General features: G+C 34.9%; 1 protein-coding gene and 1 long non-coding RNA gene across 5 annotated transcripts in view; both read right to left on the reverse strand.

Moving 5' to 3' along the window:
• The window catches only part of LOC137241075 (KIF-binding protein-like), a 45,744-nt gene extending 24,766 nt beyond the window's left edge, over positions 1 to 20,978 (reverse strand). Inside the window, exons 1-2 of one of the 4 annotated variants that reach the window (XM_067768268.1) lie at positions 20,049 to 20,960; positions 11,487 to 12,361 (exon numbers count right to left, since the gene is read on the reverse strand). In XM_067768268.1, coding sequence (XP_067624369.1) covers positions 12,223 to 12,361; positions 20,049 to 20,788 — 879 coding nt within the window. In that variant the 5' untranslated portion in view covers positions 20,789 to 20,960 and the 3' untranslated portion in view covers positions 11,487 to 12,222. Of the gene's footprint in view, positions 1 to 11,486; positions 12,362 to 12,402; positions 12,634 to 20,048 lie in introns of those variants that run through there. The other 3 variants (XM_067768270.1, XM_067768267.1, XM_067768269.1) reach the window with 3 other exon arrangements.
• On the reverse strand, positions 3,397 to 5,420 carry LOC137242831 (uncharacterized). Its single transcript, XR_010950380.1, has 2 exons — positions 4,195 to 5,420; positions 3,397 to 4,133 (listed from the first exon to the last, which is right to left on the reverse strand). It is a non-coding gene; the product is annotated as an uncharacterized lncRNA (long non-coding RNA).
• Positions 20,979 to 23,296: the final 2,318 nt, after the last annotated feature.

The following is a 23,296-nucleotide window of genomic DNA, read 5'->3' on the forward strand; positions in this document are numbered from 1 at the left end:
GGATTGGGCATTAGATCTATAGGTGGACGCTTTTCGAGATATCGCCATTAGGGTGGGCCAGGGGTGACTCTAGAATGTTTGTACGATACGGGTATCAAACGAAAGGTGTTACTGAGCATTTTAAGAGGGAGTGGGCATTAGGTCTATAGGTGGACGCCTTTTCGAGATATCGCCATTAAGGTGGGCCAGGGGTGACTCTAGAATGTGTTTGTACGATATGGGTATCAAATGAAAGGTGGTAATGAGTATTTTAAAAGGGAGTAATCGTTAGTTCTATAGGTGGACGCCTTTTCGAGATATCGTCATAAAGGTGGACCAAGGGTGACTCTAGAATGTTTGTACGATATAGGTATCAAACGAAAGGTGTTACTGAGCATTTTAAGAGGGAGTGGGCATTAGGTCTATAGGTGGACGCCTTTTCGAGATATCGACATTAGGGTGGGCCAGGGGTGACTCTAGAATGTTTGTACGATATGGGCATCAAACGAAAGGTGTTACTGAGCATTTTAAGAGGGAGTGGACATTAGGTCTATAGGTGGACGCCTTTTCGAGATATCGCCATTAGGGTGGCCCAGGGGTGACTCTAGAATGTTTGTACGATATGGGTATCAAACGAAAGGTGTTACTGAGCATTTTAAGAGGGATTGGGCATTAGGTCTATAGGTGGACGCCTTTTCGAGATATAGTCATTAGGGTGGGCCAGGGGTGACTCTAGAATGTGTTTGTACGATATGGGTATCAAATGAAAGGTGGTAATGAGTATTTTAAAAGGGAGTAATCCTTAGTTCTATTGGTGGACGCCTTTTCTAGATATCGCCATAAAGGTGGACCAAGGGTGACTCTAGAATGTTTGTACGATATGGGTATCAAACGAAAGGTGTTACTGAGCATTTTAAGAGGGAGTGGGCATTAGGTCTATAGGTGGACGCCTTTTCGAGATATCGCCATTAGGGTGGGCCAGGGGTGACTCTAGAATGTGTTTGTACGATATGGATATCAAATTAAAGGTATTAATGAGAGTTTTAAAAGCGAGTGGCCCTTAGATGTATATGTGAAGGCGTTTTCGCGATATCGACCAAAATGTGGACCAGGGTGATCCAGAAAATCATCTGTCGGGTACTGCTAATTTATTTATATATGCAATACCACGAACAGTATTCCTGCCAAGATTCCAAGGGCTGTTGATTTCGCCTTGTAGAACTTTTTCATTTTCTTCTACTTAATATGGTAGGTGTCACACCCATTTTACAAAGTTTTTTCTAAAGTTATATTTTGCGTCAATAAACCAGTCCAATTACCATGTTTCATCCCTTTTTTCGTATTTGGTATAGAATTATGGCATTTTTTTCATTTTTCGTAATTTTCGATATCGATAAAGTGGGCGTGGTTATAGTCGGATTTCGGCCATTTTTTATACCAAGATAAAGTGCGTTCAGATAAGTACGTGGACTAAGTTTAGTAAAGATATATCGGGTTTTGCTCAAGTTATCGTGTTAACGGCCGAGCGGAAGGACAGACGGTGGACTGTGTATAAAAACTTAGCGTGGCTTCCACCGATTTCGCCCATTTTCACAGAAAACAGTTACCGTCACAGAATCTATGCCTCTACCAATTTTAAGAAGGATTGGTAAATTTTTGTTCGACTTATAGCATTAAAAGTATTCTAGACAAACTAAATGAAAATGGGCGGAGCCACGCCCATTTTGAAATTTTCTTTTATTTTTGTATTTTGTTGCATCATATCATTACTGGAGTTGAATTTTTACTGAATTTACTTATATACAGTAAAGATATTAAATTTTTTGTTAAAAATTTACTTTTAAAAAAAATTTTTTAAAAAGTGGGCGTGTTCTTCATCCGATTTTGCTAATTTTTATTTAGCACATATATAGTAATAGTAGTAACGTTCCTGCCAAATTTCATCATGATATCTTCAACGACTGCCAAATTACAGCTTGCAAAACTTTTAAATTACCTTCTTGTAAAAGTGGGCGGTGCCACGCCCATTGTCCAAAATCTTACTAATTTTCTATTTTACGTCATAACGTCAACCCATCTACCAAGTTTCATCGCTTTATCCGCCTTTGGCAATGAATTATCGCATTTTTTCGGTTTTTCGAAATTTTCGATATCGAAAAAGTGGGCGTGGTTATAGTCCGATATCGTTCATTTTAAATAGCGATCTGAGATGAGTGCCCAGGAATCTACATACCAAAATTTCATCAATATACCTCAAAATTTACTCAAGTTATCGTGTTAACGGACAGACGGACGGACATGGCTCAATCAAATTTTTTTTCGATACTGATGATTATGATATATGCAAGTCTATATCTATCTCGATTCCTTTATACCTGTACAACCAACCGTTATCCAATCAAAGTTAATATAATCTGTGAGCTGTGCTCAACTGAGTATAAAAACACGTAAATATTGTGTGCAAATTAGTAAAAAAGTGATGAAAATTGCGTAAAAAGTTAATTATTGTGTAAAAACCAATAAAAAAGTGAAATGAAGTGAAATTATACTAAATATTGCCATAAAAATAGGAAATAGTGTGTTTGAGCATAAATGAGTGCGAATGTGAAATGTCAGTGAAAATGACATTGTAAAAAAACAAAGAGGATAGAAGCAAAGTGAATAAATAAGAAGACTTAAATATTGTGTGTAAAATGTTAAAAAAAGTCATAAAAATTGTGCAAAAAGTTAATTAAATTGTGCAAGAATTAATAAAATGAGTGAAGAGAAGTGAAATTTTACAAAATAATGCCATAAAAGTGAGAAATGGTCAAAAAATAAGTTGTGTGTTTGAGCTCAAATCGTAGATAAGTGCAAATGTGAAACGTTAGTGAAAACGACATTGTAAAAAGTGTGTGTTGCTTGTACTCAAAAGGAAAATAGGTGGAAATGTAAACAAATAATTTGTAAAAATATGTGTAAAAAAGTTGTGGAAAGTGTGAAGAAAATTGTGAAAAATTATTAAAAGTGTTAAGTGAAGTATAAAATCCTAGAATACAAGTTCAATAAAAATGGTAAAAAGAAGTTGTGTGTGTCGTGTTTTGTGTGTGATTAATGAAACAAAAAGGAATCGGCATATGTGCGTGCGAACCTATCCAAATATGTATACAGGTGTATAAAGTGATTTGTGATTGTGGATAAGAAATTTTTACAAAATTAATATATGTATTATATATATATTGTATACGTGTTTTTTAAATCTATACAATATTATATAAATGTATATGTATTTTGTTTCCAACAAAAAAGATAATATTTTGTCATTTAATCACCCCTATTCTGCATTTCGATTACGTTCCCGTTCTACGCTCCGCTTTAATCGAAGTTTGGTATTCTGCATTACGACGGAATCGTAAAGAGAAGAGGAAGAGCAAATGATTTTTCGAAATCAGCTGTTGGTATGGAATGTGTGAACATTGGAACAAAATAAATTAAAGAAAATTTGTAAAAAACACTGAAAAACGTTTATATTTTGTTATCCACGCCATTTTGTACAAAAAAAAGCAATATAATATATTGCCGCAGTGTTATATTTTTTTGAGTGAAGTGCTTTCATCATTGTAAGTGGGTTTTTGTCGTTCTTTTGGCCAATTCCCTGCCGTGGCCACCAAGTTTTGTTAAAACGGATTCCTGCACGAATATAGTTGACATTTTCTAAATTTTAAGGATGCTAATTTCATTGCACTGGCCTAAAGTACTTTATAAAGGTTTATTTATTCTTTCCGCAAGGATTGTTTACGTTTTTGCTTCACCTTCCTCTACGCCGGCAGCTTGCTTTGGTATATAACTGGACCCAACGAACAGACACAAATTATAGCTGTCTATTATAATGGAATCAATAGCCGCGTCATTATTTATGGAGTTGGAAAGCAACGCATACGAAAATTGCCAGGCGGGAATGGAAAGGCAAATATTGCGAGATTTGGGTAATCCATTTGAGATGAGTGACGAATTGTAAGAAATTGCACTTAAAAGTGGTAAAGTTTAAATACTTATTTTCTTATTTAGGTTCAAAAAAAACTTTCGACTTAACAAGGATGCTTTCAAGTATGTGTTAGATACTTTTGCGGGGCAAATACGTCCAAGGACTTCGACATCGACATGTTGTTTTTGACCTGGAAACATAAAAAACAATCATCATCAAACCTTCTACGTTTCTTAACAAGTTTTACTTACATTTTTGTTAAAATTCTGTAATAAATTAATAAAAAAATGAAAAGAAAATATTTTTCCGCCAACTAATTTGGAACTTAGAAAAACGGAACTACGATCGAAATGCAGAATACAAAAAATCGAACAATTCGAAGTTGGTTCGAAAGCGATTGGAACACAGAATACCAAAATTGCCAAATCGAAAAAATTCCAATCCAAGTCGAAATGCAGAATAGGGCTGAATGAAAAGGTGTAAGTGTTCTCCCACAAAATCTCCTAAGGAAATTGCGCCAAAAAAGGGTCGTAGGCAAAAATAATAAAATAATAAAATCTTAGCGAAAAGTAGTATTTTGTGCCATTATAACAAGAAATGGGAAAAAATTCAAATCTTGAAAAATGGGCGTGGCACTTATAGATGTCTAGTTAAGGAAGATAGGTATTGGTTTTATTTAATATATTTTATTACAAAAGCTAGAACGTATGATTTCCAACATGAAAAATTTAATAATTCTCAAACCAGAAAATTTTTGAAAAACAAAAACCAAAACTGAAAATTAAATAATTTTTTACATTTAAAATAACAAAATTTTAAAGAAATAAATATTAAAGTAGAAGAAATATAACTTAGTATAAAGTATAAACGAATTTAATATAAGAACCCTACAGCACTGCCCTTTCTTACAATGCATTTCCCAATGTTTGTGGAGTCATAACTCGACGAAAAATTTGTTTTTCAACAGGAAATATTTCCAGTAGAAATGGGCTAAATCGGTTAAATCGCATTCTTTTACTATATAAAAGATTTTGTAAAAGTGCGTAGGTGCAGGTAATAAGCTATTTCTAGTAACAGTTAGAAAATTTCGTTAATAACCCTGCCCTTTTTGAAGTGCACAATGACACTTGTGTGTTTATGTTTATTGTTATGTCATATCTTTATTTTAAAATAAACAGTAGGGAAATCCCCATATCTGAAGGAAAACTGCATTATTACCCGCTCAATGTCATTGGTGTTAGCCGCTGTATCCTTTTTGCTTCTTTTAAACGAAAATTAGTTCAGAATAGAACCATATGTATATGGCTTATTGCGCAGCCTTGTAACACTATTAGCACACAAAACAAACAACAGCATTTCAAGTGTACATCTGGGTATGTACTGTTCGGTTTCACCCGAACTTAGACTTCCTTACTTGTTTTTTTTTTTTTTTTTTTTTTTTTTTTTGTAACAGATTTTGGCATGATAAAAGCACGTACGAGATAGGTATATCGCCTCTTTGCGCATATACAATAAAATACCCAGACAGCATTTTTTTTTAATATTGAAATATCATACCCCCCGTTATGTTATTTAGTCAACAAAAATAATCTGAAAAGTTAAAAAAGTTGATGGAAAAATGATTATGAATTTTTCATCTCCTTCGATTCAAAAATGTGACTGAAAAATTGTTTTCAGTTTTTGACCATCAAAAGTAAACAAGTTTTGTTATTCCCTTTGTTAATTATACTCAGAGTGCACACAGAGTATATTAACTATGATTGGGTAACGGTTGGTTGTACAGGTATAAAGGAATCGAGATAGATATAGACTTCCATATATCAAAATCATCAGTATCGAAAAAAAATTTGATTGAGCCATGTCCGTCCGTCTGTCCGTTAACACGATAACTTGAGTAAATATTGAGGTATCTTCACCAAATTTGGTACACGAGCTTATCTGCACCCAGAATAGATTGGTATTGAAAATGAGCGAAATCGAATGATAACCACGCCCACTTTTTATATATATAACATTTTGGAAAACACAAAAAACTTTATTATTTAGTAAATAATACACTTAGAATGTTGAAGTTTGACATGTGGACTGATATTGAGACTCTTGATAAAAATTTGGAAAACAATATTTAAATGGGCGTGGCACCGCCCACTTGTGATAAAATCAATTTTACAAATATTATTAATCATAAATCAAAAATCGTTAAACTTATCGTAACAAAATTTGGCAGAGAGGTTGCCTTTACTATAAGGAATGCTTTAAAGAAAAATTAACGAAATCGTTTAAGGACCACGCCCTCTTTTATATAAAAGATTTTTAAAAGGGTCGTGGACGAATAAAATAAGCTATATCTTTTAGAAAAAAGAGCTTTATATCAATGGTATTTCATTTCCCAAGTGTATTTATAACAATAAATAGGAAAAACTTCAAATTTAAAAAAATGGGTGTGGCACCGCCCCTTTTATGACTAAGCAATTTTCTATGTTTCGGGAGCCATAACTCGAAGAAAAATTAACGGATCGTAATAAAACTGGGTACACAAATTTTCCCTATAGCTATATAAAAGATTTTTTAAAAGGGGACTAGAATAATAAGCCATAACTTAGCAAAAAATAGTTTTGAGTCAATGATATTTCACTTATCAAGTTTTATTGTAAGAGGAAATGGGGAGAAATTTTTTTTTTGTAAACGGGCGGTGCCACGTGTTATGTAAAACAATGTCTACATATGCACATAGTATGTAAGTATTTACATATGAATATGCAAACGTACATTCAACATTATCACATATATGTATGCAGATATCATGATAACAAGATTGATAAGGGCATCTGCACATTCATATAATTGCATTCATACATACATACATATGTACATACCTACATCTGTACACAATTAAATTACGAACACACACACATACCTATGTACATACATGAGTGGCATCATGATAACGAGATTGATAAAAACATCTGTAAATTCTTATATGTAGTTCTGTGATATGTATGTACAAATGCTTGTTTGCTAAAATCAAAACAAACGCATGCCCTACATACATATCTACATAATGAATGTATGTATGTTCAAATGTTCTAACCATCTGATATTCTATACAAATATATGGTACCTAAGTACGTTTGTAATTCCACACAAGACTTCATCCTCGACGCTATGGCTAAAAAATTACAAACACACATTACATACATGTGTCTTGGCATAAATAATAAAATATATAAATTATTACAGTTGAAGGCCAAGATTTTAAAGGGCCCGTCATGGCTGCGTAGCACATGCACTGCAAATATGTAAATCTCAAACCAGGCAAATGAAAGTGCAAATCATACATAAAGAGGGATAAATGCGATGGATGGTGGGATGCAAAAGGATAGTGGTTTTTAATATTCTTAAAACAGGTGAAGTGATATATGTATATGTATATGTATATGTTTATTAAGTCTATGATCGAAAAGAATCTTACAGACTAGATACAAATGAATAGAAAGATATAAAAACTATGTAGTCAAACTTATATATGTAATTACCGTGTAAATAATAAAAAAGAAAAAAGATAACAAAGAGATGAATAAATAATAAAAATAAATTACAGCCACAAATCCAGAGAAGACTTGAACGTACTTCTCGACAAAGAGAAATCAAGAAGGAAACTCCCTGAGAGTCTATTAAATATGGTAAGTGCGCGGAAAATCGGGTCAAACATGCAATAGTTAGCTCTACCGACACGCAAGTAAAAGGGCAAGAAAGTACGAAGACACCTATTAGGTACATTAAAATTAACTTTAGCTAGAAGAGCTGAACAATCCAAAGAGCCAGTGATGAGATCATAAACAAACATTAGTAGATGCGCAGTTCTCCGGATTTCAAGAGACTGGAGATTGATAAGTATGCATCGCGAGTAATAGGATGGGGTTGGATCGTCAAAGTTAATAGAAATTAAGCAAAATCTAATGAATTTTCTTTGAACCCTCTCTATTCTGGCAGAGTGGCCACTATAGACAGGATTCCAGACAACTGAGGCGTATTCTAATTTTGAGCGAATTAAGAGATAAAAAGTGCCTTCCTGGTATAGGGATCCTTAAAGTCTTTTGCATATCTGCGAAGGAAGGCAAGGTTTCTGTAAGCCTTCGGAAGGACATAACAGATATGACTAACGAAGGAGAAAGAGGTGTCGAAGACAACACCTAGATCAATAACTTCTTTGACAGAAGCCAGTGGAACACCTGAAATACCGTAGGGCGTGGTATGCAGGGTAGACGACTTGGAAAAAGACATTTGAAAGCATTTTTTGACATTTAAGTAGAGACTATTGGCATTACACCAAGCAACAAGATTATTTAGATCATTTTGTAGGAGCACTGCATCTGACGGGCCATTAATTCTACGAAAAATCTTAAGATCGTCTGCATATAAAAGGAAATCAGACGAATTAAAGCAGGAAATAATGTCATTAATAAAGAGCACAAATAAAATAGGACCAAGAATGCTACCCTGTGGTACCCCGGAAGTTGCCAAGAAAGGTTGGGACTTACAGTCTTCAATTTCGACGCACAAGGACCTATTCGACAAATAAGATTTTAACCATGATAGGAAAACAGAGTGAAATCCAATGCATTCCAGTTTAAATAATAAGATTTTATGAGATACTTTATCGAAAGCCTTCGTGAAATCGGTGTATACAGTATCTACCTGGCAACCGTCCTGAAATGCAGAGATGCAGAAATCAGAAAACGACACTAGGTTCGTAACAGTCGAGCGACCAGCCACAAACCCATCTTGGCACGGCTCAATGACGCTTTTGATGACAAAAGTTAGCTTCTCTTTTATAATTTTCTCAAAAAGTTTCGAGCAAACTGTTAGTTTTGCGATAGGTCTATAATTAGAGACGTCATTTTTATTGCCAGCTTTAAAGATTGGACAAATGGAACTTTTTTTCCACCTATCGATAAAAGTTCCGGAAGACAGGGATAAATTGAATATATGCCGAAGAGGTATGCACAAAGATAAACTACAGAACTTTAGGACAAAGGCACAGAGGCCGTCACTGTCACATTTTAACGAGGGTTTAAGGGAGGACATAGCATTGCTGACGTCATCGCCGGAGATCACGAGTGAGCCAAAATCTAGACGATCATAGAGCCCGGATCGCGAATAATAGTCATTCAGATCTACAGTAGCATCATCAAAGTTTGATTTAAAGAAATCAGCAAACAGCTCAACTGTTTCTGGTAGGGACTGGGAGCGTACACCATTAAAGCTCATGCAGATCGGTATATTCGTCGAACCACGTTTGGATCGGATAAAGTTCCAAAAGGCTTTAGGATTTTCTTTAAGCTCATTTTCGAGCCTACCCATATAGCGATTGTAAAGGAATTTGTCAAGGACATTAAATTGACGCACACTGGTAGTGAACTGTTCTCTGAGAAGGATATTATCTGAATCTGCCTTGAATAAGTTATTGAGTTTGTTACGCTTATTTTTCAACCTCTTAAGAGTTTTATTATACCATGGTAATTTATGAAGCCTAGGCCCAAAACGAGGCACTATACTTTGAAATGTTTCAGTCAAATTCGATAAGAAAATATCATAACAAACACTGACGTCATTAGAGGGAAATATGTTTTCCCAGTTAATTTCAAATAATACATTGTTCAGCTCGCCGAAATCAGTAGATCGAAAGTTGAAAGAGGAATTATCTAAAGCAGGTGACGTAGGGATAGCATCAAAGTTATGTAGATGAATAGCTATTGGTATATGATGCTTATCAGATAGACATACAGGAAAAGTACTCTCAGAGAGTTGATATATTAAATTTTCGTCGACGAATATGAGATTAAGTAACCTCGAGAGAGTATTAAATAAATTATTGATTTGAATCAAATTACAACTTAAGGTATTATCTATAAGGCTAATTTCATTAGAACGCGTGACATTGGTAGGTGTCAAAATTCCATTATATTGAAAATCTGACCAGACTGGTGAATTACCATTCAACAATTTCACACCTTCCACCCAAATTAAACCTACCTACCCACACTCCTACTTTTCAATTTAGTACTCATTACTTTTGTGGGGATTAATGATTTCCACATCTAATTAAACGTTTATTCAACTTCAAACTGTACGTTTATTTGTCAATAAAATCAAACTTAAAACTAGTACAAAATTTATGCGTGTTAATTTCAGAAGTTCTAGAATGTTAATGCTTGGGAACGAAAAAAGAAGTGTTCCTACTGAATACGATTGTAGTAACAAAAAGGAATAAGAAAAAGTACCAATTCCGAAATAGTGCTGCCACCCGTGACAGTGGTGTGTAGAGTTCCCACACTACTCCCCCCAAATGATGGCTTGAGCTGGTTGAAAGTCGAAATTATTCTATATTGCACAATGATTTTGGGGTTTCCGTTCTTGACGTTGCTATCATATAAATATGTAGAGTTACTGAGCATTAAACAAATTTTGGTTTTTGAATTTTCTCTCAAAAGTATGATAGAAAAACGTAAAAATCAAAACAATTTTGATTTTTTCCGTAAGAACGTGTCAGCTGATCGCTCTCTCACTAGACAGAGTTGCCTAGTAAACTTTTGTGCGCTAATTTTTGACCGTTTGCAGTTTTATGCAAAAACACCTAATTAAACTTTGAAAAATTGTGAAAATAACTCGAAATAATTATGTAAAAGTGCAGATTATAAATATTTAATCTATTTATATTTATGTACATGTACACAGACGCACACATTGATTCCTATGGGCTGAGAGTTCGGTCAAACGTGTTTCGTACGACAAACGTCCGTACGTATGGCACACGTCGGTGGGTAATTGCCGCTTAAGGTTTGTCTTGATTTCAACCACACCATGCTTATACATATGTACATATACAGTGTTGGCAAGGGAAGTGGTTGTTAGAAGATGTATGTATGTAGCTTTGTTTATAACAGGCATGCTTAACCAACGAACCGATATCATTTCGTTACGATAATTAACGTTAATAAACGAAACAAAGTCATTTCGTTTCGTTTATTAACGTTAAGAACGTCAAATTAACGAAATGATTTTGCTTCGTTTTCTGCCATATCAAAACGAAGTCAAATCGTTTATGTTGATTTATTAATTTCAAACTATGCTGGCAAAGCTGATTGATGGCGGAGTCATTAAAGGTGAAAGCATTAGCCAAGCTGATTGCAACTCTTCTCACGAATTTTGACAGTACGAACATTTCTCAGAGCAGTTTTGACATTACCACCAACGAATTACACAAACAAATTACATGGAGTTTGTTTATATCCGCTCGCTGTTGCCACCTTACGGCTTCACCATGGCTATAGCATTGCCAGCACAATTCAAACATAAAGTATCACGTTTTTGTTAACGTTTTTAACGTTAACGAAAGCTTTTCGTTTCGGTTAAAAACGAGATACAATTTATCTTGATAATTTCTTTATCGATAATATTTCGAAGTGTTTCAACGGAAACGGTGGAAATTTTTTGATAAACGATTAGGTTAACGTTAAGATGCATCCCTGGTTTATAAACGTTATTTTATTTTTATTTAAATGTTCTTTTATTTTTATTTATTTATTTTTATAATTTGATGTTTGATAAATCAGAAGGATTTTCAATTCACAATATTTTTATACATATCTATGAAAACTGAATATCAAAGAAAATATATTAACATATTTCACATAAATTACATAGTTATTTTTGAAAGTTGACATATATATGTTCAGGTGTAGGTATATTGTGGTTTACAAATTATGTAATTTATTATATATTTGTTGCATAAATATTGTGAATGCTCTTTTGCATAAAATTACATTTCCAAAGCATGTAAATTGTGGTTGCCATTATTATGATTTGCCGTCGGCAAAACGCAACACTTCCCTCTGATTAAAATATTATATAATTTATTTATTTAAGGTCATACCTTTCAATATTCCATAAATATTGTACATAAATATTCTAAGTATTATTTGTGCAAAAGTATTAGCATGTCATTTTGCATGAAAATTGCATTTTCTAAGCTTTTGTACAAAAGTAAACAAAACTTCAAAAAGCTCAAATGCAGAAAATAACTCAATGTCACTAATTTTTACTTCTTCTCTACTTAATTTTCGTCAGGTGAAACAAAAAATATGAGACAACAGTTTACGAAAAATAGGAAGAGACGGAATGGCCGAGCCCAAGAAATAGGTACATTGGCAAATTGAAGTTCTGCCCGACATTCACAGCTGGTGCCTCGTATTATCTACTCTCTTTGCTCTTATTATCTACTCTCTATGGTGATACTCCAACTGCTGTCGATCGATAAATATGCGTCCACGTAATGGCGCCAACACACACTCTGTCACGTACGGACAACGCTGCACCATCAGTGAATGCAGTTTTTTGCAACCTTTGATTAGAGCGCTGCAATTATAAACGAAATAGCAACAAAATGCACACCGCTGTCTTTTAATTGTCTCGTGATTTAAAAAAAAAAAAAAATTATTAATTCAAAAAAATAAAATTATTAATAAATAAGAAAATCACTGGGATAGAAATCATTTAGGTACATGTCTATTTGACGCTGACGATCGATGTACGCGCGTTTTCGTAGCGGTGCTAGCGAACGCTCCGTAACACGCGGACAACGTTGTATTAGCAGTGAACGTAGCTGAGTGCAATGTGTCGCAATTGCACTGTAAGTAGAAACAAAAAAAGAAAAAAAATTCATAAATGAGCAAGATTTCAGCGCATGTATGTGTATGTATAAATAAGGGCTATTCATTTCATAGCACAATTGTGCCCTCTCAATTCACACGCATATGATTCGCTCTGTCGTCGTTAATTGAGTTAAGGCCCCATTACTGATACTTAGCATAGACTTGACTTGGCTTGAGAACTGTAACTTACAGTTCTGTTAAATGAACATTGCATGTTACTGTTTACTCAAAACTTAGCAACACTTAACTTGACTTAAGCTGGAGTCATTGGTGACGTTTGTCGTATCGCTGTAGTCGTATCCCTAACGTAATCAGCTGTTTATCGTTACGACGGTAAACCAAAACCCAATTGGTTGGCTACGATACGGTTACGACCTTAGCGGCACCAATAATCGATTGCATTGATTCTCATAAGGTTGGTCGAATCAGCTGTTAAAAGGTTACCGATACGGTTACCGATAAAGCACCAATGTCTCCAGCTTTAGAAGTCTGTTGAATTTTGATTTTCTATGTAAGTTCTAAGTGACGTTTACATTTTGAGATGCCATTTGTTTGTTTCCATTTCATTTTGACATTTTGTCATACAAATTGACATTTATTGATTATGATGCCAGATTGTATGCGCTAAGTGGAGTATAATCAAAGCCAAGTTACCAAGTCAAGTCTATGCTAAGTATCAGTAATGGCCTTTAGTCGTCGCTTGGCACTTGGCGTAGCATCATCGGTGGTGGGTATCGGCTGATCGGTATCAAAATATGTATGAAAAATTATGCGCGATACATATGCTTGCTGGTAGCTCGTTGCTTGCTAGTAAGAGACTAAATGAAAAATCAATTCACCCGCACGATCATCGCTACGATTGCGCTCTCACTAATACAGGTGCACTCTCAGTTTTGAATAGCCCTGGTATAAATACAAATACAAATGGTGAACAAGGGGTCTCAGGGGTATTTGTTAAAAAATACGACGCATTATTTGTAAATTCTTTTTTTCAGTGAAACTTCTTAGGGGATACTTTTCGAACAACCAAATTACAAGATGTTGTAAATGAGCACAAGGAAAGAAAGCAACTCTGTTTCTAAGCTGACAAAGAACGTTAGGGGTATGCAACCACATATGCCAAACTACAGAAAAGCCATAAGCGACATATGTATGTACATCATAACTTCAGCAGTGCACCAGCCTTCATAACTAGGGCCAGTGAGGAAGCACTAGAAATCACTGATTGATGATCCGGTCCCGTGGGAGGTTTCCTCTAGACCAGGGATGGGCCTATTTTCAGCTCCTAAATCAGTTTCACTGCCAGCAAGTGCTAAGTGAGACGTTTGTGTGTTTTGGGGTGTTAGGGGAGTAAAAAAAATATATGGGAAATATCGTACGCTTCGTCTCAAACGATATTCATCGCAAGAAGCAAAGATGACTTCATACGAAACTCTCTCATTTTTTGCGCTCTCACGAGGGATTTATCTCAAATTTGGTAAACTTTAGTTTGACCTACAACTGTAAAAATGCGTTCAAAAATTATGGGAAAAGGGATAAAAATACTTGTTTTAGTGTAAATATTATTAGTTCGAAGGCGGAGGGTAAATATTATTTTCCATTCAAAAGTTATAACTAAAAACAGGTTTTTTAAATATGAAGTCCCCACGCAACCAGTCCATTTTGATCACAGAACCTGGAACTTCAGACATGTAGGATTAGCCCTATCCATTAAGTGATGTTAACTATTATATCATAGGTCCGATTTACTGAAATTTCAAAAGAATATATGGTTTTCACTGTGTTACAATATTTGACTAATTAATTTAATCAAAATGTAAATTTTACTTATATTTGTTTATATTTGACTCTAACTAGTCGTATTATTGTAAAATAAGTTTAAAGAAATGAATATTTTACGACGGTCATTTTATTAAATGATTGAAACTATAATCGCCGAAATGTATGTCAAAAATCCCCATATTCAGATCTATTAATTTTTGTTTGGAGTGGCATCATTGACAAATGTTATAAAAATGTGTATTTTGACAGCGCTCTCTAGAAACAAAGAGTTTCAAATCTATTCATCTATGGCAAGAAGGTTGCGGAAACACTAAAAAACTGAAATGCAAATATTCTCTCTCAACCTCGAAAACCAATTCTCAAGCTGTGTTGCAATAGTACGAAAACAAAAACATACATTTTTTGGCAAGAAATACGAAAAACGGAATAACCATAGACTGAAGTCGACTTTATGTTAAGCAGCGCATTATTGACATTCATTTCGCCTTCACATACATTTAATTATATGCAAGCCGATTCATTTTGCAATATATACATAAATGTATTTAAAAAAGTATTTTTAAAGTACTAGCATTAGAGGAAGAAGTAGTAGAAAAACGTACTAATGCACGTTTCGCATACAATCGTGGGAAAACGAAACCCTCTTCAGACTTGTTGGCAGTGTTGCCGTGAGCCTAGAAAGAAATGTATCAGTTTACAAATAAAAAAAAATTATTAAAAAAAATGTTTTAAGTTAAACGGTTTTATTGAAAAAAAATACTTACATGAAGTAATAATAATACTAAAAGCTAGTAAATAATTAGGTAGGTCGTAGGTACTAGTCATCACACTCCTCATCAATCTAGGGCATTGATCAGACAATTAAATAAAAGCGTTGGGCGCATGGAATTTCTAAAAATGTGAGGCGTAGCATAATCTGATTAAGGTTCAGTTGGTCTTATATATGACTATCAATTGAAATTTTACGCGTCCAGCGCTTCTATTTAATTGCCTGATCAGCGCCCTAGATTGATGAGGAGTGTGATGACTAGTACCTAGGACCTATCTAATTATTTGCTAGCTTTTAGTATTGTTATTACTTCATGTAACTATTGTTTTCAATAAAACCGTTTAACTTAAAAATTTTTTACATGTAGTTTTTCAGCTTTACTGATCTATTAGGGTCAAGTGTAAATAAAATGCGATTTATTCCACCATTTAGCCCAACGTTTCGATAATTATTCTTATCTTCTTCAGGGGCGGTCTATATTTGTTTATAACAAAATACAAAAGACAAAAACAACATTAAAATTACACAATCTAAATTACATAGTTTCAAACAAAGTATTGCACAATTATAAATTTGAATTTTACATGAAATATTACTCCACAAACAATTATTTATATTCACTCACATTGGTATTTAAAAAACGATTTTATTATTACTTTACAAAAAAATTTTTAATGCTACCATCACTATATGGTAAACTTGTCAAACTAAAATTAATTATCTGTGTCATAGCAGGCATGCTTAACGAACGAAACGATATCATTTCGTTACGATAATCAACGCTAATAAACGTTTATTAACGTTAAGAACGTCAAATTAACGTTAATTTTACGATCTTAACGTTAATAAACGAAACGAAGTGACTTCGTTCCGTTTATTAGCGTTGATTATCGTAACGAAATGATATCGTTTCGTTCGTTAAGCATGCCTGTGTCATAGGCATAATAAGTAAGTCGCGGCTATGTCTTGTGTATCTTCTTTCTTGTTCATTGCCTTTTCTCTGTTTTGCATTATTCTTAGGCTCTCGAGTGTGTACCTTGTTCTTTCTCTCGTCTCTTTGTCTATTATTTTTGTTGTTGTGAAATCTACTGTGTGTTTGTTGTTTACCGTGTGTTGTGATAACGCCGTGCTGTGTTTTTCTTTGTTGATATCGGCTTGGTGCTCTGCAAGTCGTGTGTTTAGCGCCCTCTTCGTAGTGCCAATTTATATTTTGTTGCAATGTTCAGTTTAATTTCCTTTGCACTCTATTTGGTATACCACGTTACTTTGTTGTTGTATGTCGATCGGGCTTTTTGTTTTTGTAAAGAATGTTGATAGAGTGTGGTTGGATTTGTAATCCAGTGTTACTTTTGGGTTTTTTGTTATGTGTTGAGCTAGATTTTCTGAGAGCCTGGGATTATAGGTCGTACTAAAATATTGGTTTGGCTCAATCGTTGTGGTTTGTGTGGGAATATTTATTAATTCTTGTTGTTTACGGCCAATTAGATTACATATTAATTTATTGGGATAATTGTTACTTCTTAGCGTCATTTTGATTTTTTCTATATTAGCGTTATGAAAACATTGATTGCTGATGGTCAGTACTTTATGTATAAAATTTTTGGCGGTATTTAATTTATACTTAAAGGGTTGTGATGAAAAGAAATTTGTTAGGCGACCAGACGATGTAGGTTTTGTGTACCAGTCAAGTATAATATTATTGTTAGCTCTATATATGCGGGTGTCTAAGAAGGGGATGTTGTTGTTTTTTCCATTTCAATGGTAAATTGCAGTCTATTGTGGTATTTGTTGAGTGTGCTTAAGATAATTTCCGTGTCGCTTCGTTTTATTATTGCAAATACGTCGTCTACGTATTTGACAAGAAATTTGATACCAGTGTTTTGTAGTTGGTTCAGCTCAGAGTACATATTTTGTATAAGGTCGTCCATCACAATGTCCGCTATGGTGGGGGAAAGTGGGTTACCCATCGGCATTCCAAATGTTTGTTGTTAAATATTGATATTGTACATGAAATAGTTATTTTCTTTTAAGCAGAACTCTAATATGGTTAAAAACTTGTTTTTCGGTATGGTTGTGTGTTGTTGGACTATTTCCCATTTTTTCATGACTATCTTTATTGCCTATTTTTCAAGTCAAATGAATTTTTAATGTTGTAGTCTTCTGATATTAGTGGCGTCAAGATTTTTCCTAAATATATGGATAAATCATAACATGGAACACTTATAGAAGACGAAATTGGCCGTAAGGGGCATTCGGGTTTGTGGATTTTGGGTAAACCATAAAGTCTCGGTGCGTTTGCTGCCGAGCTTGCGAGCTGTTGTTTTTCCCTGTAGTTTATGTGCTTTCCTTTGAAAAATTCGTCACAATGCTATTGTTTTCCTTTTGCAGTTTTGTTGTGGGATCGACTCTGACGACTTTGTATGTGTTCTTGTCGCCTAGTAGTTGGTTCATTTTCTCCATATAGTCTGTCTTGTATAGCGCAACAGTTCTATTTCCTTTATCCGCATCCTTAATAACTATGTTGTCTCTGTGTAAATGTAGAAATGTTCTAGTTTTGTTGTATGTCTCTATGATATATGTTTGAAACTATGTAATTTAGATCGTGTAATTTTATTTCTAATGTTGTTTTTGTCTTTTGTATTTTGTTATAAACAAATATGGACCGCCCCTGAAGAAGATAAGGATAATTATCGAAACGTTGGGCTAAATGGTGGAATAAATCGCATTTTATTTGCACTTGACCCTAATAGATCAGTAAAGCTGAAAAACTACATATAAATTAATAAAACTGATCGGAAATTACCATTAAATTAAACATTTTTTTTTATTATTTTATTTTCAAGTTTTTAGTCTCTATGTAATTGGCTATTATTTCTCATTTTATTTAGTTAATTTAGTGACTCATTATTACAAGGACTCTTTCCTAACAATTTTTTACAATCTAAGTCCTCAATACATAATCCTTCCAAAGACTTTACTCGACTCTGCGCCACGTATGCTTGTCCCTCCTCTAACTCCAAAATATTTTGATGTCATTTCTACCGGACTGTATGTAATATTTGTTCCAAATATGGACCAAATCGGACCACAAATACGATTTTTTTGAATATCTCGATCTTTGCGCCACCTAGCGGCGATTTTTTTTCATAGGCCGCTTTTTATTCTTGTATGTATTATGTGTTCCAAATATGAGCCAAATCGGACAACCTAGTGGCGATTTTTTTCTTATTATTGCATTGTCATCGGGTTCTGAACTATATTACCAGTTTCAAGCTTGTAGCTTATCGGGAAGTTACTTAAATTTCTATTACAAAAGTCGTTCACAACGACCTGCCTGTCAAGTCAAGCTAAATAAAGCCGTTTAAAAAGGTACTAATCGCATAAACAACGACTAATTTTAATTGCTACAACAACAACAACAACAACGGGAATTTCATGTTCTATGCGAACTCCGAACGGCAGCTGTAAGGTAGATGAAATATGCCTCTATTGTTTTCTTACTCTTGTAGTAGATTGACATCAACTAGAACAATGGTTGGTGTCATGTGGAGACACATTACAGGCAGGACAATAATTGCTTATATCGGTGTTGATCCTAGATAAGTAAGGATTTAACCTATTATAGTATACAGATCAAAGTTGTGCCGTAGGGACGCGCGCCTCCCTGGGAGAGAGAATAGACACACAAGCTCTCAAGGGCTGGAAGGCCGAGTTAACGGCTTCAATCGCATGATTGTTGCTTACTGCTGCCTCGAATCAGAGGTCCTAGAAGGTTCTATGTGGGCATATCAAATTCTTCCTCAGATGGTCGAGCTAGTATCTTAATGTTACTTTTTTCCAAAACATACCAGATAAATATCCGGAAAATCGCCATCAACAAAGGGTTGATAAACGCAATACAAAGCATTATAGCATCACAGCTTCCCCAGCGGGTAAGGGGGCCGGAATATACCCGCGGTAGGTATGCCTGTCGTAAGAGGCGACTAAAATACCAGATTCAAGGGGTGTGTAGCGCAACACTTCAGGTTGCCAGCGCAATATATATCTTCTCCAAACCCAATTGTCAACCTCACCTATCCGCGGCGACTCCTGTTTCACTAACAAACGAGGTTCTGGCGACCCCAAGCTCCTCATGGAACTTGGGGGTGGGGAGGGAGGGGATGACCTGAAGGTTTAATGTGGCCACATAAATCGTTCCCGAGATGGTCGGGCTAGCACCTTAATGGTGCTGTGGTACCGGAGCGTACCGGATCTGTATCCGGCAAAGGACCATCACATCAATAACACTCCCCAAAGCCTTCGGGGAGCAACCTTATCGCTACTGTCAACCGTCCATACCCAGCGTATTATACAAATGAAGGTTTGATGCACATACTTAGCAGGCAAGGCTCTGGCGAACCCAATTTCCTCACGGAACTAGGGCTTGAGGGCATGATGGGCTAGAATGTTCATATTAAATCGTTCCCAAGGTGGTCAGTCAAGCTCCTCAATAGTGCTTTTTGCATAGGACTTTTAACATCGATAAAACTCCAAAATGGAGGGGCACGCCCCTTATCACATTAAGATCTCATAAAAGTTTTTGGGGGGACCGCTATAAGAAAAAGAAGATAATCTGCAGTGATATCATCAGCATATATCTACCCTAGCGCTCAATGTATAAGGTTGTGAAGAATCAACCTACATATGTCCGCGACGGAGCAGCTCGCGGTACTGACGAAATGTGTATAATGTTGGTTGAAATCGCGCTATTGTAGCATATCAGGCTTTCCTAAGAAGTTTCACTTTTTCGTGCATAAAAACGAAATAAAATTTTTTGCAGTAACACAAATCATTAACTTACTATATACCATAATCCGAAATAGCTGCGCAGCCAACCAAATTGATATGCTCCAAACCGCGGCAACAATTGGCAATTTGTATTAACACTTGATTAGTTACACTTTGTGTGTTGGCTAGTGATAAATCATTTATTTTGTTCAATTTTTGGAAAAATATCATGAGAAAACGTTCCTCAATTGCAGTGCAATGCGATATATCAAATTCTACTAAATTGCTGTGACGCAAAGTTAACGCATCCACTGCACCCGTCGTTAGCCATTGGCATTTGCCCAGCTTTAAAACACGTAATTCTTTACACTCAAAAATAATCGGCTGCAGCGCTAATGGTGTTATATTGACGCATCCATTTAAATTCACTACACGTAACCGTGTTTTTTCAGCTAAAATAGGCAACAAATAATCATCAGTTAACCAATGGCAACATGCTAAATGCAGACTCTCGACGCGACGGCAACACTTTCCAAGTACAGCGAATGCCAATTCAACATTACGACTATTATTCCAAGCAAGATTAATGTCTTTGCGTAGCTCAAATGCAGATTCTACAAAACGTTTGGCAGTTTGTGAACAGCAACGTAAGTTGAATAAATCTTTGAGACTAAGGAACTCTGCTACCAGTGGTATGAGAACATCTTGCCAACTTATATCAAAAAGTGTGGTTTGCGCTGGTGGTATTTCGTCTGTTGGTAGTGCAAATGCCATGGATGCTAGATAATTCTCCTCTGTCTGTAGGCTACACATCGTTTATATCTTTAACGTTTAAGTGTTTTGGTTACAGCAGCTGTGCGTTATAAAAAAATTTGATTTTGTATCAAATTTTTACAATAAATAGCGCCAATTCATGGAAATTTGCAAAATTTTACTTGAATTATTGTGAATGATGACAAAGTGTGTTATCTTATCTGTCAACTGTCTGACAGGCTGTTCAATATGGCTACTTTTCAGCGTTTTGACAGGCTGTTCAATATGGCGGCGCCTATCTTCAGCGGGTGATAGAAAGAGATACAGAATGAGACAGCGATAGTCAAATACGAATCAGGTGATCCAATCACTTTGGAATTTTGTCGTTTATGCAGAAGATATCACTCTCAGTCACCATTCACAATGACTTGAATGGTTTCTCTTTTGTATAAATGTTGCTTTCCTGCAGTTTTTTTTTATATTTTGATTAAAAATACGCAAGAATGCAACAGCTGTTTGAGCGGGTGACACATATAACAAAGAATAAACGAAGAACTTTTATTAAGGCATCCAGTCCCGAAAGACTTTTCTATTTCAAAATTGATTTGACGGTATTAACAAACAACAAGTAATGGTGTCTAAGTTCGGGTGTAACCGAACATTATATACTCAGCGTGAACTTTAATTGTACATTTCATTTCAGAAAAATTACTTTTCTACATAACATGTGGCACCGCCAATTTAAAAAAAATGTCTCCACATTTCCGCTTACAGTAAAACTGGATAAGTGAAATATCATTGATTCAGAACTACTTTTTGCTAAGTTATAGCTTATTACTCTAGTCTACGGACCTTTTAACTTCTTTTATATAAAAGTGGGCGTGATCTTTAACCGATCCATTCCATTTTTACTAGAAATATGTTCTTCTATAAGGAAAATATGTGTACACAATTTCGTTACAATATGTTAATTTTTCTTCGAACTGTGGCTCCCGAAACATAGAAGATTTCTTAGTCATAAAGGGGGCAGTGCCGCACCCATTTTCAAAAATTTGTTATAATTAAATTTAGAAAGTAAAATTCTATTGATACAAAGCTCTTTTTCGCTAAGATATAACTTATTATTTTCGTCCACGACCCTTTTAAAAATCTTTTATATAAAAGTGGTTGTGGTCTTTAACCGATCCCTTCAATTTTTCTAGAAATATTTCCTGCTATAGGTAAAATTTGTGTATCCAATTTTATTACGATCCGTTAGTTTTTCTTGGACCTATGGCTCCCGAAACATAGAAAATTGCTCAGTCATAAAATGGGCGGTGCCACGCCCATTTTTTTAAATTGTAAGTTTTTCCTATTTATTGTTATAAATCCACTTGGGAAATGAAATACCATTGATAAAAAGCTTTTTTTGCAAACATATTGTTTATTTTATTCGTCCACGACCCTTAAAAATCTTTTATATAAAAGTGGGCGTGGTCCTTAACCGATTTCGTAAATTTTTCTTGAAACCATTTCTTATAGTAAAGGCAACATCTTTGCCGAATTTTGTTAAGATAGCTTAACGATTTTTGATTAATAATATTTGTAAAATTGATTTTATCACAAGTGGGCGGTGCCACGCACATGTTAAAAAATTTTTTAAAATTTTTATTGAGACTCTCAATATCAGTCCACACGTTAAATTTCAACATTCTAGGTGTATTTTTTACTAAATAGTCAGTTTTTTTGTGTTTTCCAAAATGTTATATATATAAAAAGTGGGCATGGTTATCATCCGAATTCGTTCATTTTCAATACCAATCTATTCGGTCCAGATAAGCTCGTGTACCAAATTTGGTGAAGATATCTCCATATTTTCTTAAGTTATCGTGTTAACGGACAGACGGACGGACGGACATGGCTCGATCAAATTTTTTCTCGATACTGATGATTTTGATATATGGAAGTCTATATCTATCCCGATTCCTTTATACCTGTACAACCAACCGTTATCCAATCAAAGTTAATATACTCTGTGTGCAAAGCACGCTTAATATAAAAAGTTTTGTCACTTCTGCCTCTTCTTCGGTTTCGGTAACCAGCACCGTTAAAATACTAGCCCGACCATATTAGAAACGATTTTATATGATGTCTTATATATAAAGGGATCATTCGCAAAAAAAAAACAAATTCAGCAAGCCACATGCACAAGGACAGCCCAAAGCCAAATGCCGAAAGGGTTGCCCTATCGTACCATATGTGGATCCTAGTGCCGGAGGTTAAGATCATCAAAAACCAATTTACATCGTCAGGCCTACGCCAATGTCCTTATCATTATTTGTATGTCGCAAGGATAAAAGATATCGGGTTGTGTCAACATATAACCTACACCATATTCAAGGCTACAACAGCGTGGTCAAACTACGCGTCTTGGCTTCGGCAACAAAAATAATTGATATATGTGTATCCCAGGCATGCTTAACCAACGAAACGATATCATTTCGTTACGATAACCAACGTTAATAAACGAAACGAAGTCATTTCGTTTCGTTTATTAACGTTAAGATCGTCAAATTAACGAAATGATTT

The sequence above is a fragment of the Eurosta solidaginis genome, chromosome 2 (assembly GCF_040869045.1).
Source record: "Eurosta solidaginis isolate ZX-2024a chromosome 2, ASM4086904v1, whole genome shotgun sequence".
NCBI lineage: Eukaryota > Metazoa > Arthropoda > Insecta > Diptera > Tephritidae > Eurosta > Eurosta solidaginis.